Source organism: Cricetulus griseus, chromosome 6 (assembly GCF_003668045.3).
Source record: "Cricetulus griseus strain 17A/GY chromosome 6, alternate assembly CriGri-PICRH-1.0, whole genome shotgun sequence".
In the NCBI taxonomy this organism is placed as follows: Eukaryota; Metazoa; Chordata; class Mammalia; order Rodentia; family Cricetidae; genus Cricetulus; species Cricetulus griseus.
In genome coordinates, this window is record NC_048599.1 from 15,420,952 (window position 1) to 15,441,532 (window position 20,581).

At 40.3% G+C, this 20,581-nt stretch overlaps 1 protein-coding gene across 4 annotated transcripts in view; it reads right to left on the reverse strand.

Moving 5' to 3' along the window:
• Nucleotides 1-20,581, reverse strand: part of Stk4 (serine/threonine kinase 4) — an 85,719-nt gene that overhangs the window by 58,168 nt on the left and 6,970 nt on the right. For all 4 annotated transcript variants that reach the window (XM_027423475.2, XM_027423474.2, XM_027423472.2 and 1 more), the window contains exons 2-5: nucleotides 19,349-19,429; nucleotides 13,529-13,657; nucleotides 10,074-10,188; nucleotides 6,267-6,431 (exon numbers count right to left, since the gene is read on the reverse strand). In XM_027423475.2, coding sequence (XP_027279276.1) covers nucleotides 6,267-6,431; nucleotides 10,074-10,188; nucleotides 13,529-13,545 — 297 coding nt within the window. In that variant the 5' untranslated portion in view covers nucleotides 13,546-13,657; nucleotides 19,349-19,429. The remainder of the gene's footprint in view (nucleotides 1-6,266; nucleotides 6,432-10,073; nucleotides 10,189-13,528; nucleotides 13,658-19,348; nucleotides 19,430-20,581) is intronic.

Below are 20,581 nucleotides of genomic sequence, written 5' to 3' on the forward strand. Positions count from 1 at the left end.
AAAAGTTCTCTATGAGGCAGGCATGGTGAACACTCACCTATAATCCAAGCACATTAAACATGAGAGACAGAAGCAGGGGGAATCTTAAGTTATGATGCTAGCCAGGACTACATAGCAAGCCACTATTTCAAACAGAAATAGGTATGAAAGATGTGTAAGACATTGTAACACAAACACATACAAAAAGCAGTGATAAGTAACACAGCTTTATTTCTGTGAAAACAAAATGATAATCACAACAACGCAACAACCAGTAAAAAGAAACCACCCTGTGTAGCAGACAAAACAGCCCAGAGCAATAAACATTATTAATAACAGTCACACCTAGAATGCAGAATTACTCATTTGTCTTCTGTCTTACAGACTTAGGTAACACTCCCTTGGTTCATATGTGCACTTAGAAAAATCATCTTAAAGCTTAGGTGTAAACATGGTACCAGAATTGACCTGTGGTTTGAAGAAGGATACTCAGCTACAGCACACACTACACTAATAAGCACCTGCACTTTCCCACATTGGCTTGGTCCTACTGAGAGCGTTGCTACACTGATGCACCTTAGGGAAAGTACTTCCAAACACAAGCAAAGATGCAAAAGCCCCTCCCTAGTCTCACACTCCTGAAGTGCTTGTGACTTAGATTACATTACAGGAGCAATGACAGGTGGCACTTCTGAACTGATCTCACACTGTCCATCATATAAAAAGAAAAATTAAGGGGGGAGGCAGTGGTTAAGAGCACTGGCTGCTCTTCCAGAGGACCTGGGTTCAATTCCCAGCACCCACATAGCAGCTCACAACTGTCCAGTTCTACAGGATCCAATACTCTCACACAACATACATGTAGAGAAAACACCAATGTATATGAAATTAAAAAATTAAATTAAAACAACAACAAGGGGCTAGAGAGATGGCTCAGCGGTTAAGAGCACTGCCTGTTCTTCCAAAGGTCCTTAGTTCAATTCCCAGCAACCACATGGTGGCTCACAACCATTTGTAATGAGATTTGGTGCCAAACACTTCCTTAGCTTTGAACCTTAAACTTGCCAGGATGTTTTCAAATCCGCTGATACCCAAAAGTTGTTTGTACTAGATTATTTCAACCAGAAATGGATACTCACATGATGGAAAATGTTTTTAAAATTAAGTAACCAGTGTATCCTAAACTCCAACTATACCTAAATTACAAAGTTACAAAGTACAAGAGAACAACAAAGAGCATTAAATCTAGATAGAAACCATGGCACACACACCTAAATATGCACACAATCAAAAGCCAGTCAGATCCATATGCCACAGACAACTTAAAATGCTTTCAAACTAGCATGCCAATAACAGAATATCCCAAAACTACAAAGCACTGGCCAAATGTGGTGGTGCATGCCTTTAACCCCAACATTTGGGGGTAGAGACAGGCAGATCTCTTAGCGTACAAGGTCAACTTAGTCTACATCAAAGTTCTAGACCAGCCAATACCACATAACACCACCCATAAACAAAAGCACTAAAAGCAAGATAGTCATCTGTAAAACTCTAAACTTGAAATTCCTATCTTATGCTTTCACCAAATAAATTCAAATAAGTTAATCCTCAAATATAAGAAAACAAAACCCAGAGGAATCCTGGAAGTATAGATGAACTGCTATATGATGCTGGAACAGAACAGTGAAGACAAAAATTCAAGGCAGGGGTAGGGTGGGGGTGTTCTACATATAATTCAGAAAGTAAGGAGCAAGAGAGATGGCTGAGTGGATCAGAGCACTCCCTGGTCTTCTGGAGGACCTGAATTTGGTTCCCAGCACCCAGTGGCTCACAATCACCTGTAACTCCAATGCCTTCTTCTGTCCTCCACAGGCATCTACACTCTCACACACACACACACACACACACACAAACACATCTTTAAAATACAAATTTGAGACTTCTGTGTCTTTAAAACCCATATCAAAAGACAACTAGCGGGGCTGGAGAAGTTAAGAGCACTGACTGCTCTTCCAGAGGTCCTGAGTTCAATTCCCAGCAACCACATGGTGGCTCACAACCATCCCTCTTCTGGTGTGCAGATATACATGGAAGCAGAATGTTGTATATATATTAAATAATAAATAAAATCTTAAAAAAAAAAAAGACAACTAGCAAAGGGAGCCGTTTCAACCATGGCAAAGGAGGAACAATTTAACAATGTCTTAGTTCTTATTTCTGGGTTCACGAGAGAATCTGAGCCTGCAGAGATCAGAGGACAACTACTGGAGTGAGTTTTCACTCTGCCGTGAGCCCAGGGGATGGAATTCAGGTTGTCAGGCTTGCAAGCTTGTGCTTTTACCATCTGAACCATCTTTTTTTTTTTTTTTTTTTTTTTTTTTTTTGGTTTTTGAGACAGGGTTTCTCTGTGTAGCTTTGGAGGCTGTCCTGGAACTAGCTCTTGTAGACCAGGCTCGTCTCCAACTCACAGAGATCTGCCTGCCTCTGCCTCCCGAGTGCTGGGATTAAAGGCGGGCGCCACCACCTCCCGGCTCTGAACCATCTCTTATGACCAACAAATACATTTTTTTTTCCCAAGCATTCTCAAGAGATTGAGGCAGGAAGACTGACACAATTTCAAGACCAGGCTACAGGGAATTCCAGGTCAACCTCAGCTACAGGACGAGACTGTGCCTAAAAAGGAGGGAAGGAAGCCCGGAATGCACACACTTGGAAGGCAGAGGCAGGAGTGCATGTGAGTTTGAGCCAGACTGTTTTACACAGCAAGTTCCAGACCAACCAGGCCTACACAATAAGACCACATCTTTAAAAAAAAAAAAAAAAAAAAAAAAAAAAAAAAAAAAATGTAAAGGACATTATCCTAAGGACAAAATCAAAGAAATGCTTTAAAATGTGAGCATCCCATGTTTACCACAGAAGGACCTTGTGTTGGGGACTTAGAAGACAACACCAGCCAGTACCCAGTGTGCAAAAGGGAAGGAGTTCAACAAATCATGGCACATTCACACAGGAAAACACAAGCTGCATCAGAGACTGAGTGAGAGCCAGTCATGTGCTGCTAACCAAGGCTAAGGCAGAGGGATGGAGTCTAAGGCCAGTCTGGGCTACAGAGACTGTCTCCAGAGCAGAAAAAGAAACTAATTACAGATTTCTGCTAACGATGATAGACTGAACAAATACGTCCTGTTTTCATTTCTTCCCAAAACCATCTGAAAATGCAAAGCAAAGTCACAAAATTCTGTAAGCTGGAAGCAGACAAAGCTGTCTGCTTTGAGCAGACAATCAAATGGACTCAAGTCAGTCACTGGGAAAACTGGAACAACCTAATTCCAGCCCAGACCCCTCCAAATGGCTTAGAAACTGGTGACATTGAGAATGATAAAAGAGGACCTTGCAACAACCCTGGATTGAAGGTCTCGGGAAGATTTAGAAGAGAGGCATCTCGGCATAGGCATCGAATTCCAGCATTCCGAAGGCTGAAGCAAGGGAACCAAGAGGTCCAAGCCAGCCACGGCTGTACTGAAAAGCCCCTCCCGAAAATAAATCAATCTATACGAATGGCTGGAGGAGGGGTTGGCAACTAAGAGCACTCCCTACTGTCAGAGGAGCTGAGTGTGGTCCCAGCTGCCACACCAGGCAGCTCACAAACACCTGTGACTCCAGCTTCACACAGCTCTGACGCCTCTGACCCGACACTCTCATGAATTACAGAATGCACACATACACATAAACAAAAATAATAAAGACAGCTGCCATGGCCTTTACTCCTAACACTTGGGAGGCAGAGGCAGGCAAATCTCCCTGAGTTTGAGGTCAACCTGGTCTAGATAGCAAGCTCCAGGCAAACCTTGCTACAAGGTAAGACCCTGCTTCAAAAATAAAAATAAGCTGGGCAGTGGTGGCGCACTCCTTTAATCCCAGCACTCGGGAGGCAGAGGCAGGAGGATCTCTGTGAGTTCGAGACCAGCCTGGTCTACAAGAGCTAGTTCCAGGACAGCCTCCAAAGCTGCAGAGAAACCCTGTCTCGAAAAACGAAAACAAAAACAAAAACAAAAAAATGAAAACTACCAATCAACAAGCTCAACAATGTTGCAGGACACAATATAGAAAAATCAACCATATCCACGTTCACTAACAATGAACAATTTGAAAACAAAAAGTGGACCAGCCCAGGCAGGCCAGAGGCTGCTTCCGGTTCGGGCTCCCCTGCCCTGCTCGGGGACACCTGATGCCTGGGGTCTGCTCACGGGATCCGAACTTGGCCTGCGGGATCCAGCACACCCAGAGACTGCCAAAGCCCCAGTAACAGTCCCACCTCCATCCACAAAAAAAGGACTGACATCAGAGTACTGGAATTGTTTGCATCTACCAGAAGGGAACCTTGGTCCCATACCCACCAGGAGAGGAAGAGACTCCTGCTACACCCACCGGAAGAAAGGATGGGAAGAAGACAATATAAAAGCACATTCAACAACAGAAAAACCAATATGAAAACAAAGAGTATTCTACTTAATGTAGTATCAAAAAGAACAAACTACTAGACAATGAACCAACCAAATTAATTGAAAATGCTTACTGTACAAATGATAATATTGATGAAAAATGAAAGATGCAAGTAAATGCAAAAGAATCTTGGGTCTATGGATTAGCTGGCTTAATACTAAGATGGTAGCATTTTTAAACTGATTTATGAGCTGGAGAGATGGCTCAGAGGTTAAGAGCACTGCCTGCTCTTCCAGAGGTCCTGAGTTCAATTCCCAGCTACCACAAGGTGGCTCACAACCATCTGTAAGCAGATCTGGTGACCTCTTCTGGCCTGCAGGCATACATGGAGACAGAAAACCGTATATAATAAATAAATAAATCTTTAAAAAAAAAAAAGAAAGAAAGAAAGAAAGAAAGAAAAGCTAAAGGCGTATCAACAAGTGATTGAAATGAATGATCGATGGCTAGTTATCAATACACAAAAGAATGTATTGGGATACCTACCTCATGGCATAAAATTAATCTCAAAGCAAACGTTAGCGCTAAAACCACTAAATACATAGAAGATCTTGCACAAGGTCATGAGTTCTTAGCTAAAGCACCAGAAGCTCAAGTGACAAAAAAAACTGGACATCACCTAAAGCTAAAAAGTGAGTCTAGCATGGTGGCGGAAACCTTTAATCCCAGTAGTTGAGAGGTAGAGACAGGCAGATCTAAAGCCTGGTCTGGTCTACACAGAGAGTTCTAGACCAGTCAGGCCTACATAGTGAAACCTGGCCTCAAAAAAATAAAATAAAATAAAAGGTTTGTGGCTGGGGAGAAGGGATGGTGAAGCATACAATATTCACTGTATCACCAAGAGAGCCCTTGGCATGATATTATTGGAGATTCGTATTTAACTATGTAGAACTTTTTCCGTTTTTTCTACAGACTTTTACATTTAGTTGGCTATTTTACAAAACCAGATAATTCTGGTGGTCCTGTTCTCAACAGCTTTTTCTGTCACTGGCGAGCACAAGCAAGATAGGAGGGAAATCAAGAGGGCACCCCTGAAGCAAGCAGGAGTGCTTCCAGGCAGTGACTGAACTGCTTTCGAGCTGGTGGGAGTCTCCACCTTGCTGAAGGAGAGTAGCCTGGCTCCATCTGCCTTCCTTTTATGTCCTTGACATACTAGATTTAAATTAATACTCATGTCTTATGTTAGTTTCCATTATTATAGATAGAAGTTAAACCATGAACCTGAACCCTAGAAAAGATCTAAAATTCCAATTAGCTATTTGGTAATCTACTTGTAAATTCTACAAATTTGTATTAACAAAATTAAATCAAGTTTGTTTTGTTTTGTTCTTAATAAGTAGGGGCTGGGATGACGTCTCAGTCGGTAAAGCATTTACCATGTAAGCATGAGAACCTGAGCATGGCTCTCTGGCTCCACACAAGAAGCCAGGTGCTACAGCACATATCTGGAATCTCAATCTGAAGAGGCCAGAGGCAGGCAGATTCCTGACGCACACTGGCCAGCCAGCCTATCTGAATCAATGACCTCCAGTCAGTGACAGACAGAAAGTAAGGTGGAGTATAACTAAGAAAGCAGACAATAAGCATTGTTGTGTGGACTCTGGTTTCCACACAACACAAATATGCACATGCATGCCCACAGGCATACACTTGAACACCTCTCTCTCTCTCCCTCACACACAACCACACACACACACACACACACACACACACACACACACACACACACACAGAGTAGAATCAATCACTCAGTGGGTTGCATTCCAGTCACCATTTCCACTTACTGTAAGTTGACCTGCGACTCCAAAATCTGCAAGCTTTGCGTGGCCTTCTGTGTTGAGCAAAATATTTCCTGCTTTGATATCTCGGTGTATTTTTCTCATAAAATGAAGGTATTCTAGTCCTTTAAGAGTTGATTGCAATATTGTAGCTATTTCATCTTCTGTTAACTGAAAAACAAAAATCAGTAAGAAGTTTCAACCCTGTTTACATCACACAGCAGAAAAGGGAAGTTATACCCAAACTCATGCACAGCTGTTTCAGCCATACTGTTTCCTGAAAGTTCCAGTCCCTCTCATCCCTTTCACCTGACTGTTCCCTCTACCTCTAGGGCTCCTCTTCATCCACACACCTGTGCTTTGGCTTTCTTCACTGTCTATCCCAATGTTGCTCATCAGAACAGTAGAGGCCTTTCTTTCTCCATGCCTGGTCATGCATTCTCTGTTCCCTTATCTCACCTTATCAGCAAAGGTGACATATTCTGCAAGCTTCATTATTAGGGGTATACATGCCATTAGAAAATGTCTTTTATTGCTTACTTTTGTATCCCAAGCATCAAGAGTGGGAAATGAAATAGTGCTAGAACAATATGGGTGGAGATCCTTTTAGAATCACATATCAGATATTTACATTACGATTCATAACAGTAGCGAAATTACAGTTATGAAGTAGCAATGGGATAATTTTATGGCTGGGGGTCACCACAATGTGAGGGGCTGTATTAAAGGGTTGCAGCTTTAGGAAAGTTGAGAACCAATGGGCTAGAGTGACTGTGTGCTGGACCCGGGGCTTCACATCAGACCACAGGATGACTCTGCAGATCACACCCAAATCCTGTACAAAATCCATCCAGCTCTCACTTAACTCCCAGCATAGCAAACAACACACATTCAGGAGTAAGCTGTGGACAAAAGGATCCAGGATGGGCAAGACCCAGCTTGTCCTTCTGGCATTACTTTCTTTTACTTTTATTCTACGATTTAAATTTGCATAATGAGAGCTAATTATGAAGGAAAGCATCAAAAAACGAGAATAAAACTGAAACCCAATGGAAGCAGTTCAACATTAGAAATGCAGACAACCAGAGGGCCACCTCAGTAGCACCATTAACACTCTAAAAAGGAGATGTGCCTATAAGTGAGCGTGAACAGCAATTCCTAAAAGAACATAATCAGGAATTTAAAATCTCTACAGGTGGTCAGACCTTAACCCAATCCATCATGACTTCTTTAGCTTTTAAATACAGCTAACATCTACTTAGATTTAATTATACAGTAATTTTCTGCTTAAAGTAAACTTTTCCCCCTCTCATGGGCTCTTTTCTGGTTTCCCCACCCCATGTGGATAGCACTTAGAAAACATCAGAAGCTAAGATCCACCTCAGAACAGACACACATCAGAGACAGCAACCTCACTTAACACCATTATCGTCGTTCTACCAGGATCATTTTTTTGAGACAGGTTCTATCATGATAAATATTTAAAGTTTTTATATCTTTCTGTGGTCATATTTCTTCAAATTTAAACAGTATTCTAGCCCCCTGCAGCTAGAGGCTGTCACACTAAATAGTTTTTAACATAGAGCAAAATAATTAAGTATATAAACTAATAAACTAGTATTAAGATATCAATAGGTACAGAAATCACCAATATAGTTAATTCTGGACTGATGAAGGGGCAGAAAGAACTTGGTGCTGCACACAAAGCCTGCAGCTTCAATTTTAAATCAACAAATTAGTCAAGGTTTTGACTTCTCTTAAATTATTTATTTCATTTTTGAGCTTATAATTATATCATCTCCTCCCTTCTTTTCCTCTCCAAAGCTTCCCAGTCTTTGCTCTCTCTCAAATTCATGGCCTCTTTTTTCATTGTTGTTACATTCATATATGTTATACACACACACACACACACACACACACACACACACACACACATATATATAAATATTCCTAATGCATAAATATAACCTCTTCCATATGTATAATGTTACTTGTATACATGTTTTCAGGGCTGACCATTTGGTACTATATATATTACATATATATATATATATATATATATATATATATATTATATATATTATAAATATATATTATGTTAGAACACTACTCTTGGCTAAAGAACTTGCTACTGTCTAATAAAGAAAACGTACAAATTCTCAATAACATAAATTAAGAAAAGGAAACAATGATATGACACAAAATTTATAACTTGAGTTTCAAAACAGTCCCATCTTATAACTTATGTAATACTTCATAATTTATAGTATACTTTTGCATACTTAAGATAATTTTTACAACATTGCAAATACTTAATATGGGGATGCCCATTCCCATTCTTACATTAAAAACGAAACCACCCAAGAGCTAAAATTTCCCATTCCACAATCTACACAGAAACTAGAGTTGTTTTTCAAATTGCATGTCAGATGACTCACTTACTTTCTTAGAATCTAGACATGTTCCTTCTGTACCTGGAATAACACTTAGCCACAGTACCCTGACCTACAAGACCCAAAGCCATCAAGCCTGCCCACCTGTCTAACTCAAGACAGACCTCCTCAAGTTCCCTTTGTCTGGCTGCACTTCTAACACCAAACGTACCGAACACACTGCAGTCTCCGAGTCTTCTTCACACTGGCTGGTTCCTGCCTCAGTGTCCCTTCAGGAGATGCTGCTCATGCTGCTCTGCCTTCCAAGATTCTTGACCACATTCCTATCACTGCCCTTACTAATTGTCTCCAGAGTGTTTCTTGTTACCTTGCATTTCCTCTCTAACTGCCACCTGCTGGCTTTTACTTCCCTACTAGAAGGTGTGCTGCCATAAGAGCGCCAATCACCATATGTTGTGGTCTCTTTTACTTCCTACTGGATCCCTAAAGCCTACAGCAGTATTCTGCAACTGAAAACTATAATCCATGACTCTTAGGTCTGACCCTACAACCTCAGGCATAACAAATACTCTTTTATAATAGGCTTATTCCCTGTTCAACAGCAAGTAGAAGAAAACCACTCTGTGGCTAACTTGATAGGAAGACAAATTCAAAAGTAAACGTTTAAAACTCATTCTAGAGGTAGAGAGAGATGACTCAGCAATTAAGAGAACATTCTGCTCTTCCTGAAGACTTGATTTCCACCACCCACACTGTGGGGCTCATAATCGCCTGTAACTCCAGCAGCAGGGTAGGCAAGACCCAACCTCTATGGGTGCCTATATTCACATACACAAACCTACTCAAACACATAACTTTTAAAAAACAAGGACTTTTAAAAGTCATTCTAGAATAGCCAGGCATGGTAAGGAGAATGACATAAGAGGAGTGTGAGTTCATAGCCAGCCTGGACTACACTGTCAGTTCCAGGTTACTCTTCACCATGAAATCCCGTCTCAAAAAAGTGAAAATTCATCCCCAAACCATGATTTGATAATAAAAAGTAAACAAAAATCACTGGAATGAGTCAATAACAAATTGTCACATTTAAGAGAGAATTGAGCATGGTGCCACACCCCTGTGGTCCCAGCACTTGGGCTTGGTAGGGGTAAGACACCCTGTGATTCTATCCCTCAGGTTTGGGATGGGGAGGGTAACACAGCCTGTGATCCTAGCACTTGGGCTGGAACAGAAGGACCAAAAGTAAAAGAGCATACTGAGAGTCTGTCTTTGAGATGGGAGGGAGGTAAGTAAAAAGACCAGAGACCCAAGGAAAAGGAGGAATTCTCTACGTGTAGCAGCAGCATGTGAATAAAAGGCCTGAGGAAAAAAAAATGACAAAAAGACCAGGCCAGCAGCACCTACTAGGAGGTACACTTACCGTCTTGTTTCGTAACCGAATGATATCCGACACAGAGCCAGCCCCACAGTACTCCATAACGATCCACAGGTCTGTGTTCTTAAAGTAGCTGCCATAATATTTGACTACATGAGGGCTGGAGAGAAACACAATACAAATTAGTAGAACACCCTTCAAACATTTCAATTCATTCTGTTCAATGATGGAAAGTAACTTCTCATCTCAAAAGAAAATGAATTGGACTGGAGAGATGGCTCAGCGGTTAAGAGCACTGACTGCTCTTCCAGAGGTCCTGAGTTCAATTCCCAGCAACCACATGGTGGCTCACAACCATCCATTATGAGATCTGATGGCCTCTTCCGGTGTGCAGATATACACGGAAGCAGAATGTTGTATACATAATAAATAAATAAAATCTTTTTAAAAAAGGTTAGAAATGTTTATAAAAAAAAAAATGAATTATTTCTAGGTAGAACTAACACAAGCAATCTCCTGATAAAAACATGAAATGGAATCAATTTTCCTAAGAGTAATAACATAAATTCAAAACAAGAAAACAGTATTAAGTGTATAATTTATCCTCAAAAAATAATCACAAGCTGGGCGTTGGTGGTGCACACCTTTAATCCCAGCACTCGGGAGGCAGAGACAGGCGGATCTCTGTAAGTTCGAGGCCAGCCTGGTCTACAGAGTGAGTTCCAGGACAGGCTCCAAAGCTACACAGAGAAACCCTGTCTCGAAACCCCCCACCCCAAAAAAAAAAAAAAAAAAAATCACAGAGTCTCAAAATATTAGCTACTGACATGGTAAAAGAGAAATTAGATACAATTTTAATGACCATCCAAAATGAGGGAACTTAAATAACAGCACCACAAGTCCATGGAACATGTTAGAGGAATGTTTAATAAATAACTTAATATATCCTGGGACAGGAGACTTGGCTTAGCTGTGAAGAGCACTTCCTGATCTTCCAGAGGACCTGGGGTTCAGTCTCCAGCACTCCCACTGTCTGTAACTCCAGTTCTAGGAGATCTGATGCCCTCTTCTATCCTCACGCACCAGGCATTCAAGTGGTACACAGACATACATGTGACAAAACACCCATACACAAAAAGAGTGTGTGTGTGTGTGTGTGTGTGTGTGTGTGTGTCTGTGTGTGTGTGTGTGTCTGTGTGTGTGTGTCTGTGTGTGTGTGTGTGTGTGTGTGTGTGTGTGTGTCTGTGTGTGTGTGTATCTGTGTGTGTGTGTGTCTGTGTGCACTCGCTCATCCTATTTACAAGAGAGAGAAGGGTAAGCTATAAAACAATCACAGTTAAATCCCCACAGAGACATGGAAAGATATACCAAGAGATATATAATGATGATGATTTTACCAAAATGAAAAGCAATCTCTTTTTCTTTTTTCTAAAAAGTCATAGTATAATTGGGAGTAACAAAATCATCACTATATAATATAAAGAGAAAAATGTTTATTATCAAAACTGGAACTTTAGGCCTTAAATTTGGAGACACCAAATAAGAAATATCTGAGAAGTCAAGCACCCCAGTAAAATGAAAACTCTGTTTAACAATTTGTTGCATTAACAACTGGACTGCTGTTGGAAACCAGGTTGCCTAGCAACCAAAGATATTAAAACTACACTGACCTCCTGGACTTTCCATTTCAAATGCCCCTTCATTCTCGGGACATATACCAGTGACAAGGACAGAAGGAAAACACAGCACATAAAATGAACATTAGTGCAAGCAATACAGCTCACAATAATCCCGTGTGCTCTCTTCCCTCGCCTCCTGTAGTCACTTTCTCTATTGTGCAAACACACTGTTGGAATATGTTCTATGCAGTCTTGTACTGTCAGCTAGATTTCCTGAACTATACAAGCCTGGCCCATGAACTCCCAAAAATTGGAGAAAAATCACTGATATTCTCTCCAGCTGCTTTAATAAACCAGGCAAATGTCCCCGAAACCCTCCCCTTACTCAAAAGACAGTGACACAAAAATACATCAAAGAAGCAAACAAACAAAACTCTCAGAACACAAGGACTCTGCCATGTCTTTCTTTTTTTCTTAGAAGGCTTAACCCAGAAGGATCTTCAAAATGTCAATTCTTAGCACATGATACTCTTAGGTTTGGATTCCAGCACCCACATGACAGCTCACAACTGTCTATAACTCCATTTCCAGGGGATCTGACACTATCTTCTGGCCTCCACAGTCTTCAGGCACATGTGGTCCACATATATGCATACATGCAGGCATACACATAAAAAAGTAAAAATAGCCAGATGGTGGCGGTGCACCCCTTTAATCCCAGCACTCAGGAGACAGAGACAAACTCTGTGAGTTTGATACCAGCCTGGTCTACAGAGCAAGTTCCAGGACAAGCTCCAAAGCTATAGCGGAACCCTGTCTTAGAAAACCAAAAAAAAAAAGGTAAAAAATAAATCTTTAAAAAAAAAACAAAAAACACTTCAGTTAGAAGCATTTCCATACTGTTTATATATAGTCCCAATTTGCCAAGTAAAAGAGTTTGAGTAAAGTAAATTGAAGTTTGAGTAAAAACAAAAATCATATAGATAAAAAGAAAAACTGCTAACTTAATTCTGGCCAATCCAACCAGGAAAAACAAAAAGGGAGGTTTTTCTATAGCAGACAATAACCACAAAAAGAAGATACAATGGGAAGAAGATGAGCAGTAGCTGTACTTCAAAGTTGGGGAGATTTGAGGTCCCTGCAAAATAACAAAATCCACTGCCCCCACATAATCTACTGCTGAAGTTGAAAACGGATAATAAACTGATCTCACCAAAATTGCCGCCTCATGTGCTAAACTTCTTCACCCTCACTTCCAACTCCCTAGACCTAGCACTGTCCTCAATTTGACTTGTCGCTCACATCTCAACAGTGCTGGGTAAGCCTGCTCCATTGGTGACAACTCATGTTGTCATGGAACTTCAGAGCAGATCACGTGCTCTTTTGTGGTTGACTTTGAGGCCAACTTCCTGCTTACAGCATTTGACAAATCTTAGTTCCTCAAAACTAAAACACTTAAGAACTCTCAACTGGAATAAAAAGAACAGTTGATACCTAAACAAATATTCCCTTTTTATAGACCAATCTGACAGTCTACAGTTTCTGGGACTGAAAGGCATTTGAATTATCTCAGCAGAAAATTTTCTCAAAAGAAAGTAAGAGAGAGCAAGTAAGTGAGTGAGCGAGCAAGCAAGCAAGAAAGAACGAGCCACTGTCTGTCTCTTCCTCATCTCTAAAAGAGCTAATTGATGAAGGAAAAATGCAAAAATGTTAACTACAAATTAGCTACAAAACATATAAGCTTTCTCCTATTTTTCAGAAAATAAGCAGTGATCCCACTGATCCCGCCCTTCTGCAGTTGTCTCAATCTGCAGGTGTCCAACTCTATGATCACAGCAAACACAGCAGCTCACTCTGTCAAAGGGTCCCTCAGGCCTTTACCTGTCACACTGCTGCATTATGGAGATTTCTTTGATTATCTCCTGCAAATCTGACTCCACCGGCACTTGCTTGATAGCAACAATCTGGCCAGTCTCCTTATGAATCGCCTTGTACACGCTGCCATAAGACCTGCAATTGGGAAAGAAGACCATTTATATAAAGTCAGAGCACCAAGACAGAAGATCAGGTTAGCACAATCAACCTACAGAACTTCTTTCTATCCCAAGTATCTAAAGCTTATAAGCTTAGCTAGCTGTATTTGCAAAACTGAGACAGCTTAAGTACCTGGGGGAAAAAAATGGCATCCTAAAACTTCACATTTGGGAACCAGGGTGTAGCTCAGTGGGAGAGCACTCACCTAGCATGAGCAAGGCCCTAGGCTTAATCCCCAGCACCCAAAAAGTTATCAGATCTATTTGATAATTACAATTTTCAAATGACTGTAACAGCTTGCATGCACCATCCCTGATATCTGCTAGAAAATATTCACCTAGGCCTATTATTCTTTGAAAAAATAAAAATTTTTTAAAGACAAAGAGGTGATTATTTTACAAGTAAAACTTAAGAGTTTAGAAAGGTCACATGATGTATCCAAGGTCACATAAGTGATGAGCTTATGATTTGAGCCCATGTAGACTGAACACAACGCTTTTGTTTTCTCTCCACATCAACACAACACGTGTCTGTTTTCCTACAGCCACTCTATTACCAGTCTTTCTGTCCTTACCCTCTATATGCTGCAATGTTTAAAATATGGAAACTCATTAAGACCTAAGCCTCTTTCATGCTAGTATCACAAGAACAGTGCATATGCAAATCTTTTTGCCATCCCTGAATCTGTTTCATCTTCCCTGAAAAGCTTCTCATCAAAATCAAGGTTCTATGTTCATTCAATCTGGGTGCTACAAGAACATTAGGTTTAGAATTAGGTTAGAGCCGGGCATTGGTGGCACATGCCTTTAATCCCAGCACTCGGGAGGCAGAGACGGGTGGATCTCTGTGAGTTCGAGACCAACCTGGTCTACAAGAGCTAGTTCCAGGACAGCCTCCAAAGCCACAGAGAAACCCTGTCTCGAAAAAAAAAAAAAAAAGAATTAGGTTAGAATTAGGTAAAGATATTAGACTGCATCCCACCACCACTACACAGTGTTACAAAAACAAGAGTTAGCTCTCTTGTGCCTGAATTCTCTTATTCACAAGATGACAGAGGAAAAAAAAAAAAAAAAAAAAAAAAGACTTACAAACTCCCTTATAAGTGGGTTATGGTGCTCTAGTGAGATACCACTAGAATCTTACACACATTTTTTTTTTCATTAATGTCCAGGGTAGGTCTCAGTGAAATATGAGAAAATCCATTTTTAAATTTCCCAAACAAACCAGGGCAGGAGTGGTGCACACCTTTAATCCCAGCACCTGGGAGGCAGAGGCAGGTGGATTTCTGTGAGTTCGAGGCCAGCCTGGTCTACAGAGCGAGTTCCAGGTCAGACAGGGCTACACAGAGAAACCTTGTCTCAAAAAACTGAAAAACCAAAATGAATAAATAAATTTCCCAAACACACCTGATTCTTCATACTATCTTGGTGAAAAGAAAACCAAAGTAAAGGATGTGATCTAAAATGTCAAAATAACAGAGTATTTCTCACTGCCAAAAAGGAATTATCTCAATGTCAAAATAGATTTTAAAAACTTCTTTAACAAAAAAACCTATGAATACAGAGTATGTACCAAGTTCTATCTGAATCCCTTATACTTAAAAAGGAATAAAAAGATGCTCAAAGAGTTTCAAATTCTGTTTTACCACAGGAAAACAACTACTGAGCATGTGTGGAAGACCCAGCCAGCATCCTTTCTTCCTTGCTAAAGTAACTCTCAATTAGGATAGCGGTGTGTTAGCCCTATGGAAAACCATGATAGGCCCTGCCAGTCATGGCATTCCCTTTCTCTCCTGCCAGTGACTGAACCAAAAGTCTAAGCTAGATCTGACCACTGTACAGCTAGAATTCTGAAGACTTTCTTCCCTGGTAAGACCAGCACTGTACAGGGCTATCCATTTTCACGTGTCACTTTCCTCCTTGCTTTGGCTACTGTCAAGAGAGGTGACACTTGAAACTAATGTAACCATCTTGTGACCATAAGAACTGCCCAGACTACCATTGCCAAGTCAACTATCCACTTGTGGGAGATTTATTAGTTTGGCCATCATAGTTAGCCACTGCTAGCAGGCGTTCTGTTACTGCCATCCAATGGCGGTTCTGAAATACTAGACCCCCGTATGTGCACAAATATCTTCATGCTGAGATGAGTTTTGATGGGTGCAGAATTCTCCTTTCCCTCCGCACTGGTACTGCAATTTCCCCATGGCTCCTGATTCCCAAAGTCTGCTTTCACTAGAGCAACATTCTTCACAGATAAGCTCTCCATAGCTTTCCGAGTCTTAACATTCTACAATTTTACTGTAAATAGGAGTTGATTCACCATATAAGCTAATGCTTTTGCCCTACGATTAAATATTTAATAGAATTTTCACTCATTATTCTTATGCATTAGGAATGAAAAACAAGCCTTCCAAGTGGACTTGTTCAGTAATCATGACCAAAACAGTATCTCTGCCCTCAAACCCTGTACTATCCTGATAGCAAAGAAACTCCAACAGATCAGATGAACAATGGACATACCACAGTGGTCACAATCTGAAGGAGTTAGGTTTGGCAATCATGTCCAAGGTTATAGTTTGAAAGTGAAACGTCCCTAATGGGCTCATGTGTTTGAACACTTGGTCCCCAGAAGACGATGCTCTTTTGGAAAGCTGGGACCAAGATGGAGGAAGTGAGGTGGTGAGGGGTGGCCTTGAGGTTTACACCACACCTTGGAGCTCCCTCTATCTAGCCCCCCACTGCCACAGCTGCACCCTGTGCCTGCCACCAGCTTTTTCCCACCATGCTGGACTGACTATACACTCTCAAACTGAGACAACTTTCTTCTTTTAAGTTGTTTCCATCAGGTATCCCCTCAAAGCAATAAAAGTAGCTAATCCCCATATAGGCAGTCCCTACAATGTTATCTCAATGATTCCGTGAGTTTAACTTCAGAGAATGAACACAAAGAAGTGCTTTTTCACATAACCAAGTAGGGATGAATGCAGAAAAAAATGGAAATAAATAGTATCTGAAGGCCATGGCAATCAGGCACAAGTCTCACTAGTCACCAGCACTCATTAGCTATGGAACGAAGGGAACAACCCGTTAACTCTCTTCCGAGAAAAACTTAAATGAAGACTGGGAATGTAGCTCAGCGATAGAGCATCTGCCTAAAGTACATGAGAATACAAAAAAAAAAAAAAAAAAGACAACTTAAATGAGCAAATGTGTAAAACTTGGAAGTAACAGAAGCAAAAGAATGCTAGGCTCCGTTCTGAACATCCCAGGTGCTCTCCGCGCATCTTGGTTCAAGCTGTGACTCTGCCCTGTTTTAGAGACACATGATTTCTTCAAAACAGCGCAACCACAGCTCCAGAGCCAAATATGGTTCTTCAGCACAAGCGCATTTTAAACCACAAGTCACTGAGAATTCATAATCCATTCACTGAAGGAACATCTGAGGATGGTGTGGCATTTCATTAGAGTAGTAAAGGTTAGGAAGGTCTTCCTGCAGGATCACGCTAGTTCCGTGAAACCTTCCCAGGTTCCTTAAGTCAGGGTGACAAACATCCAAGTGTCTGTAGTGTCATTTAAAAGTTCAATTGAGATGAAAGCAAGAGAAAGGATCTTTAGAGGGAAATTCCCAAGTTCTCTGCTGAAGACATACGTATCTAAACACAAGTAAAAAAAAAAAAAACAAAAAAAAACATAATTAGCTTATTTTTCCTCCACATTATATATCTGGCATTTTCTGCCTATAAGTTTGATATTTCCTAAATCAAGCACAGCAAGCAGGGTCCCTGCTAATAATAACTAACTGCACTTTAAGACTTAAGATTTAGCTTTGATTTGACATAAGGTATGAAAAATGCTTCAGCTGATACACCAAAAATAATAGCTGTGTCTTATTGAGCATTCAGTCTGTGACAATCACTGTACCTAGTACTTTACATCTATTATTTCATGCAACACTTTCTATGACACCATGTAACAGACATTGTTATTATCCCTGCTTTGTAATGAGGGTTGAGAGTATAGCTCATCTGCTACGCTAATAAATAGGATATCAAGGCTTTTAACCTGGGTCTGTGTGACTTCATTGTGTGAGTTCTTTACTACTCTAACATGCTCTTATTAAAAATGAAAAACACCAAGTTAATACATATGCAGTTATGACCACCAATTTATATCATATTCCAAAAAAAAAAAAAAACGACCTGTGAACATTGTTAGATTAAGGGGCATGGACTAATCGCCTTCAGGAGAATAGCAAGAATGCCAAGCTAAAACTACAGATCCCAGGCAAGAGATGCAGAGTGACTGTCACCACCTCATACCTTTACTGATGCCATTCAACTGGCAGTCTTCCACCATCTTGGGCTTGTCTTGGAGCATCACAACTCAGGTTCTTTTCCTTCCTTCCTCTGCTTGATTTTTTGATGAATCCCCAAAAGTACTTTTTCAACTAACAGAAAGTTGAAGACTAATGTTTTTAACAAGGAGGTAATCCATGAAAATCTACTCCATGTAATCCATGAATTGTGCTTGTCACTGCTACACATCTGTGTTTAAACATAATACTAAACTCTCAAGCAGGGAGGGGAGGGGAGGGGAGAGAAGGAAAGGGGAGGGGAGGCTTCACTCAGGCAGAGCACTTGCCTGACATGTGTGTGAGCCTGGGCTCAATCCCTAGCACCATGGAAAAAGAAAAAAGCATACAGTCAGTCAGTCATTAGTCAGAGGTATTCTGGAGGGATTAAAATTTCACATGCAACAATGCCTGTTTACATACACATTAACTATCTCTGAATTATTTATCTATTCTGAATTTATTATCTATTCAAAAGTTAAATGCTTAAGGTATCCCTAGTAATTTAATGTGCTTATTACAGAAGAAGCAATAAATACACAGAATTAAATTGAAAGGATATGTAGAAGTATAAGGTGCATGCCTTTAACCCCAAAGTATATCAAACTGCCTATGTCTAACTCCTTTTGCTTTCCGATTTCTTTTTTGTTTTGTTTTTTGTCTTTGTTTTTGTTTTAGAGAGAAAGGGCCTGGAACTTGCTATATAGACCAAAATGGCCTCAAGCTCGCAGAGATCCGCCTGCCTCTATCTCCTAAATGATGAAATTAAAGGTGTAGGCCACCATCCTGGCTGACTTTTTAAAACTTTAATGAATTATAATCTAATTAGCACTTTCTGTTAAATACATAAAAATCATACACATCACAGATTCTGTGAGAAAACAATAAAAGCCTTAATATTAAAAAGACTAGAAGTTGGGGCTAGAGAGATGGCACAGTGGTTAAGAGCACTGCCTGCTCTTCCAAAGGTTCTGAGTTCAATTCCCAGCAACCACATGGTGACTCACAGCCATCAGTAATGACATTTGGTGCCAAATACTGTACACATAATAAATAAATAAATAAATCTTTAAAAAAAAAAAAAGACTAGAAGTCACTAAACCTAGTGATAAGTCACTAAATTTAGTGATAGGGTGAAGACTGAAAGTAGTAAACCTGCCTCCCATACCACCTGGAACAATGCTGATATGCATCATTCTTTCTTTTGTGCAGGCCTGAATTTGACACCATGAGAGAGAGGTTCACATCCTTCAATTACTAGGCCAGGAGAAAGACTAGGACCCACTGGTCAACATATATTCTATCTATACTCACCCTTCTCCAAGTTTCTCTAAGACATCAAACACTTCTTCCGGCTGTTTAGTTAAGCTATCTTCATCCAACTTTTTCAGTTGCCTGTGGATAAAGAAATAAAAACACAAAATGCATCTTACTTGAAACTAAAAAATAAAGTACATTGTTTATTTTATAATTACTGTTCTAGGAACTGCTCTACAAAGTCTACTTTCTCTACTAGGAGCTAAAGGTAAAAACAAGCTAATAGTTTTGTTTTGTTGTTTAAAGACAGGCTCTCAATATTATAACCCAGACTGACATCAAAAGTATAATCCTCTTGCCTCAGTCTCTCAGGTGCTAGGATTGCAGGTGTGCACCACCATCCCTGGGAGGAATTATACTTTTGCTGGATCACCCAAGTACATTGTAGACCAGAACATGAAGAGCTGCCAAGAATCAAATCTCCATTCGACATATGTATGAATTTTCTAACGAGAGAAGCTGTCCCATGGTGGTTCAGACTACTCAAAATGGCCAAGTTCTCTACAGTTGGAAACTTAGGGAAAATAATTATCATGTGACTGAAATGTTATAGTATAGAGCCAAACATTAGACAAACCATTTCTTTTTTTATAAACTTTCTTTCTTTACTTTTTTAAAAATAATTTATTTAACTTTATTTTATGTGTATTGGTGTGAAGGTGTCAGATTCCCTGAAACTGAAGTAACAGACAGTTGTGAGCTGCCATGTGGGTGCTGGGAATTGAACCCGGGTCCTCTGAAAGAGCAGCCAGTGCTCTTAACCACTGAGCCATCTCTCCAGCCCCTGTTTACTTTTTTTAAAAAGATTTATTTATTATGTATACAACATTCTGCCTCCATATATGCCTGCATGCCAGAAGAGGGCACCATATCTCATAACAGATGGTTGTGAGCCACCATGTGGTTGCTGGGAATTGAACTCAGAACCTCAGGAAGAACAGCCAGTGCTCTTAACCTCTGAGCCATCTCCCCAGCCCCCAGGTAAATTATTTCTATGAATTTAAATGGCATAGCTATCTCTTCAAAAAGACATTTAAATGTAAGGCTGTATATTTAAGCCTGAATTGGACTAGCTGACCTTTTGCCCTCTATTGGCAAAGCTTTGGTCATTTTTTGTCTACCCAATTAAGTTCTATAGGTAACACAGAAACAGGAAGTAGAAAGCAGACATTTATACAGACCCAAAAGTACAAACTGCGTTGACAGCAAGGAGTTTTAACAATCTCACTA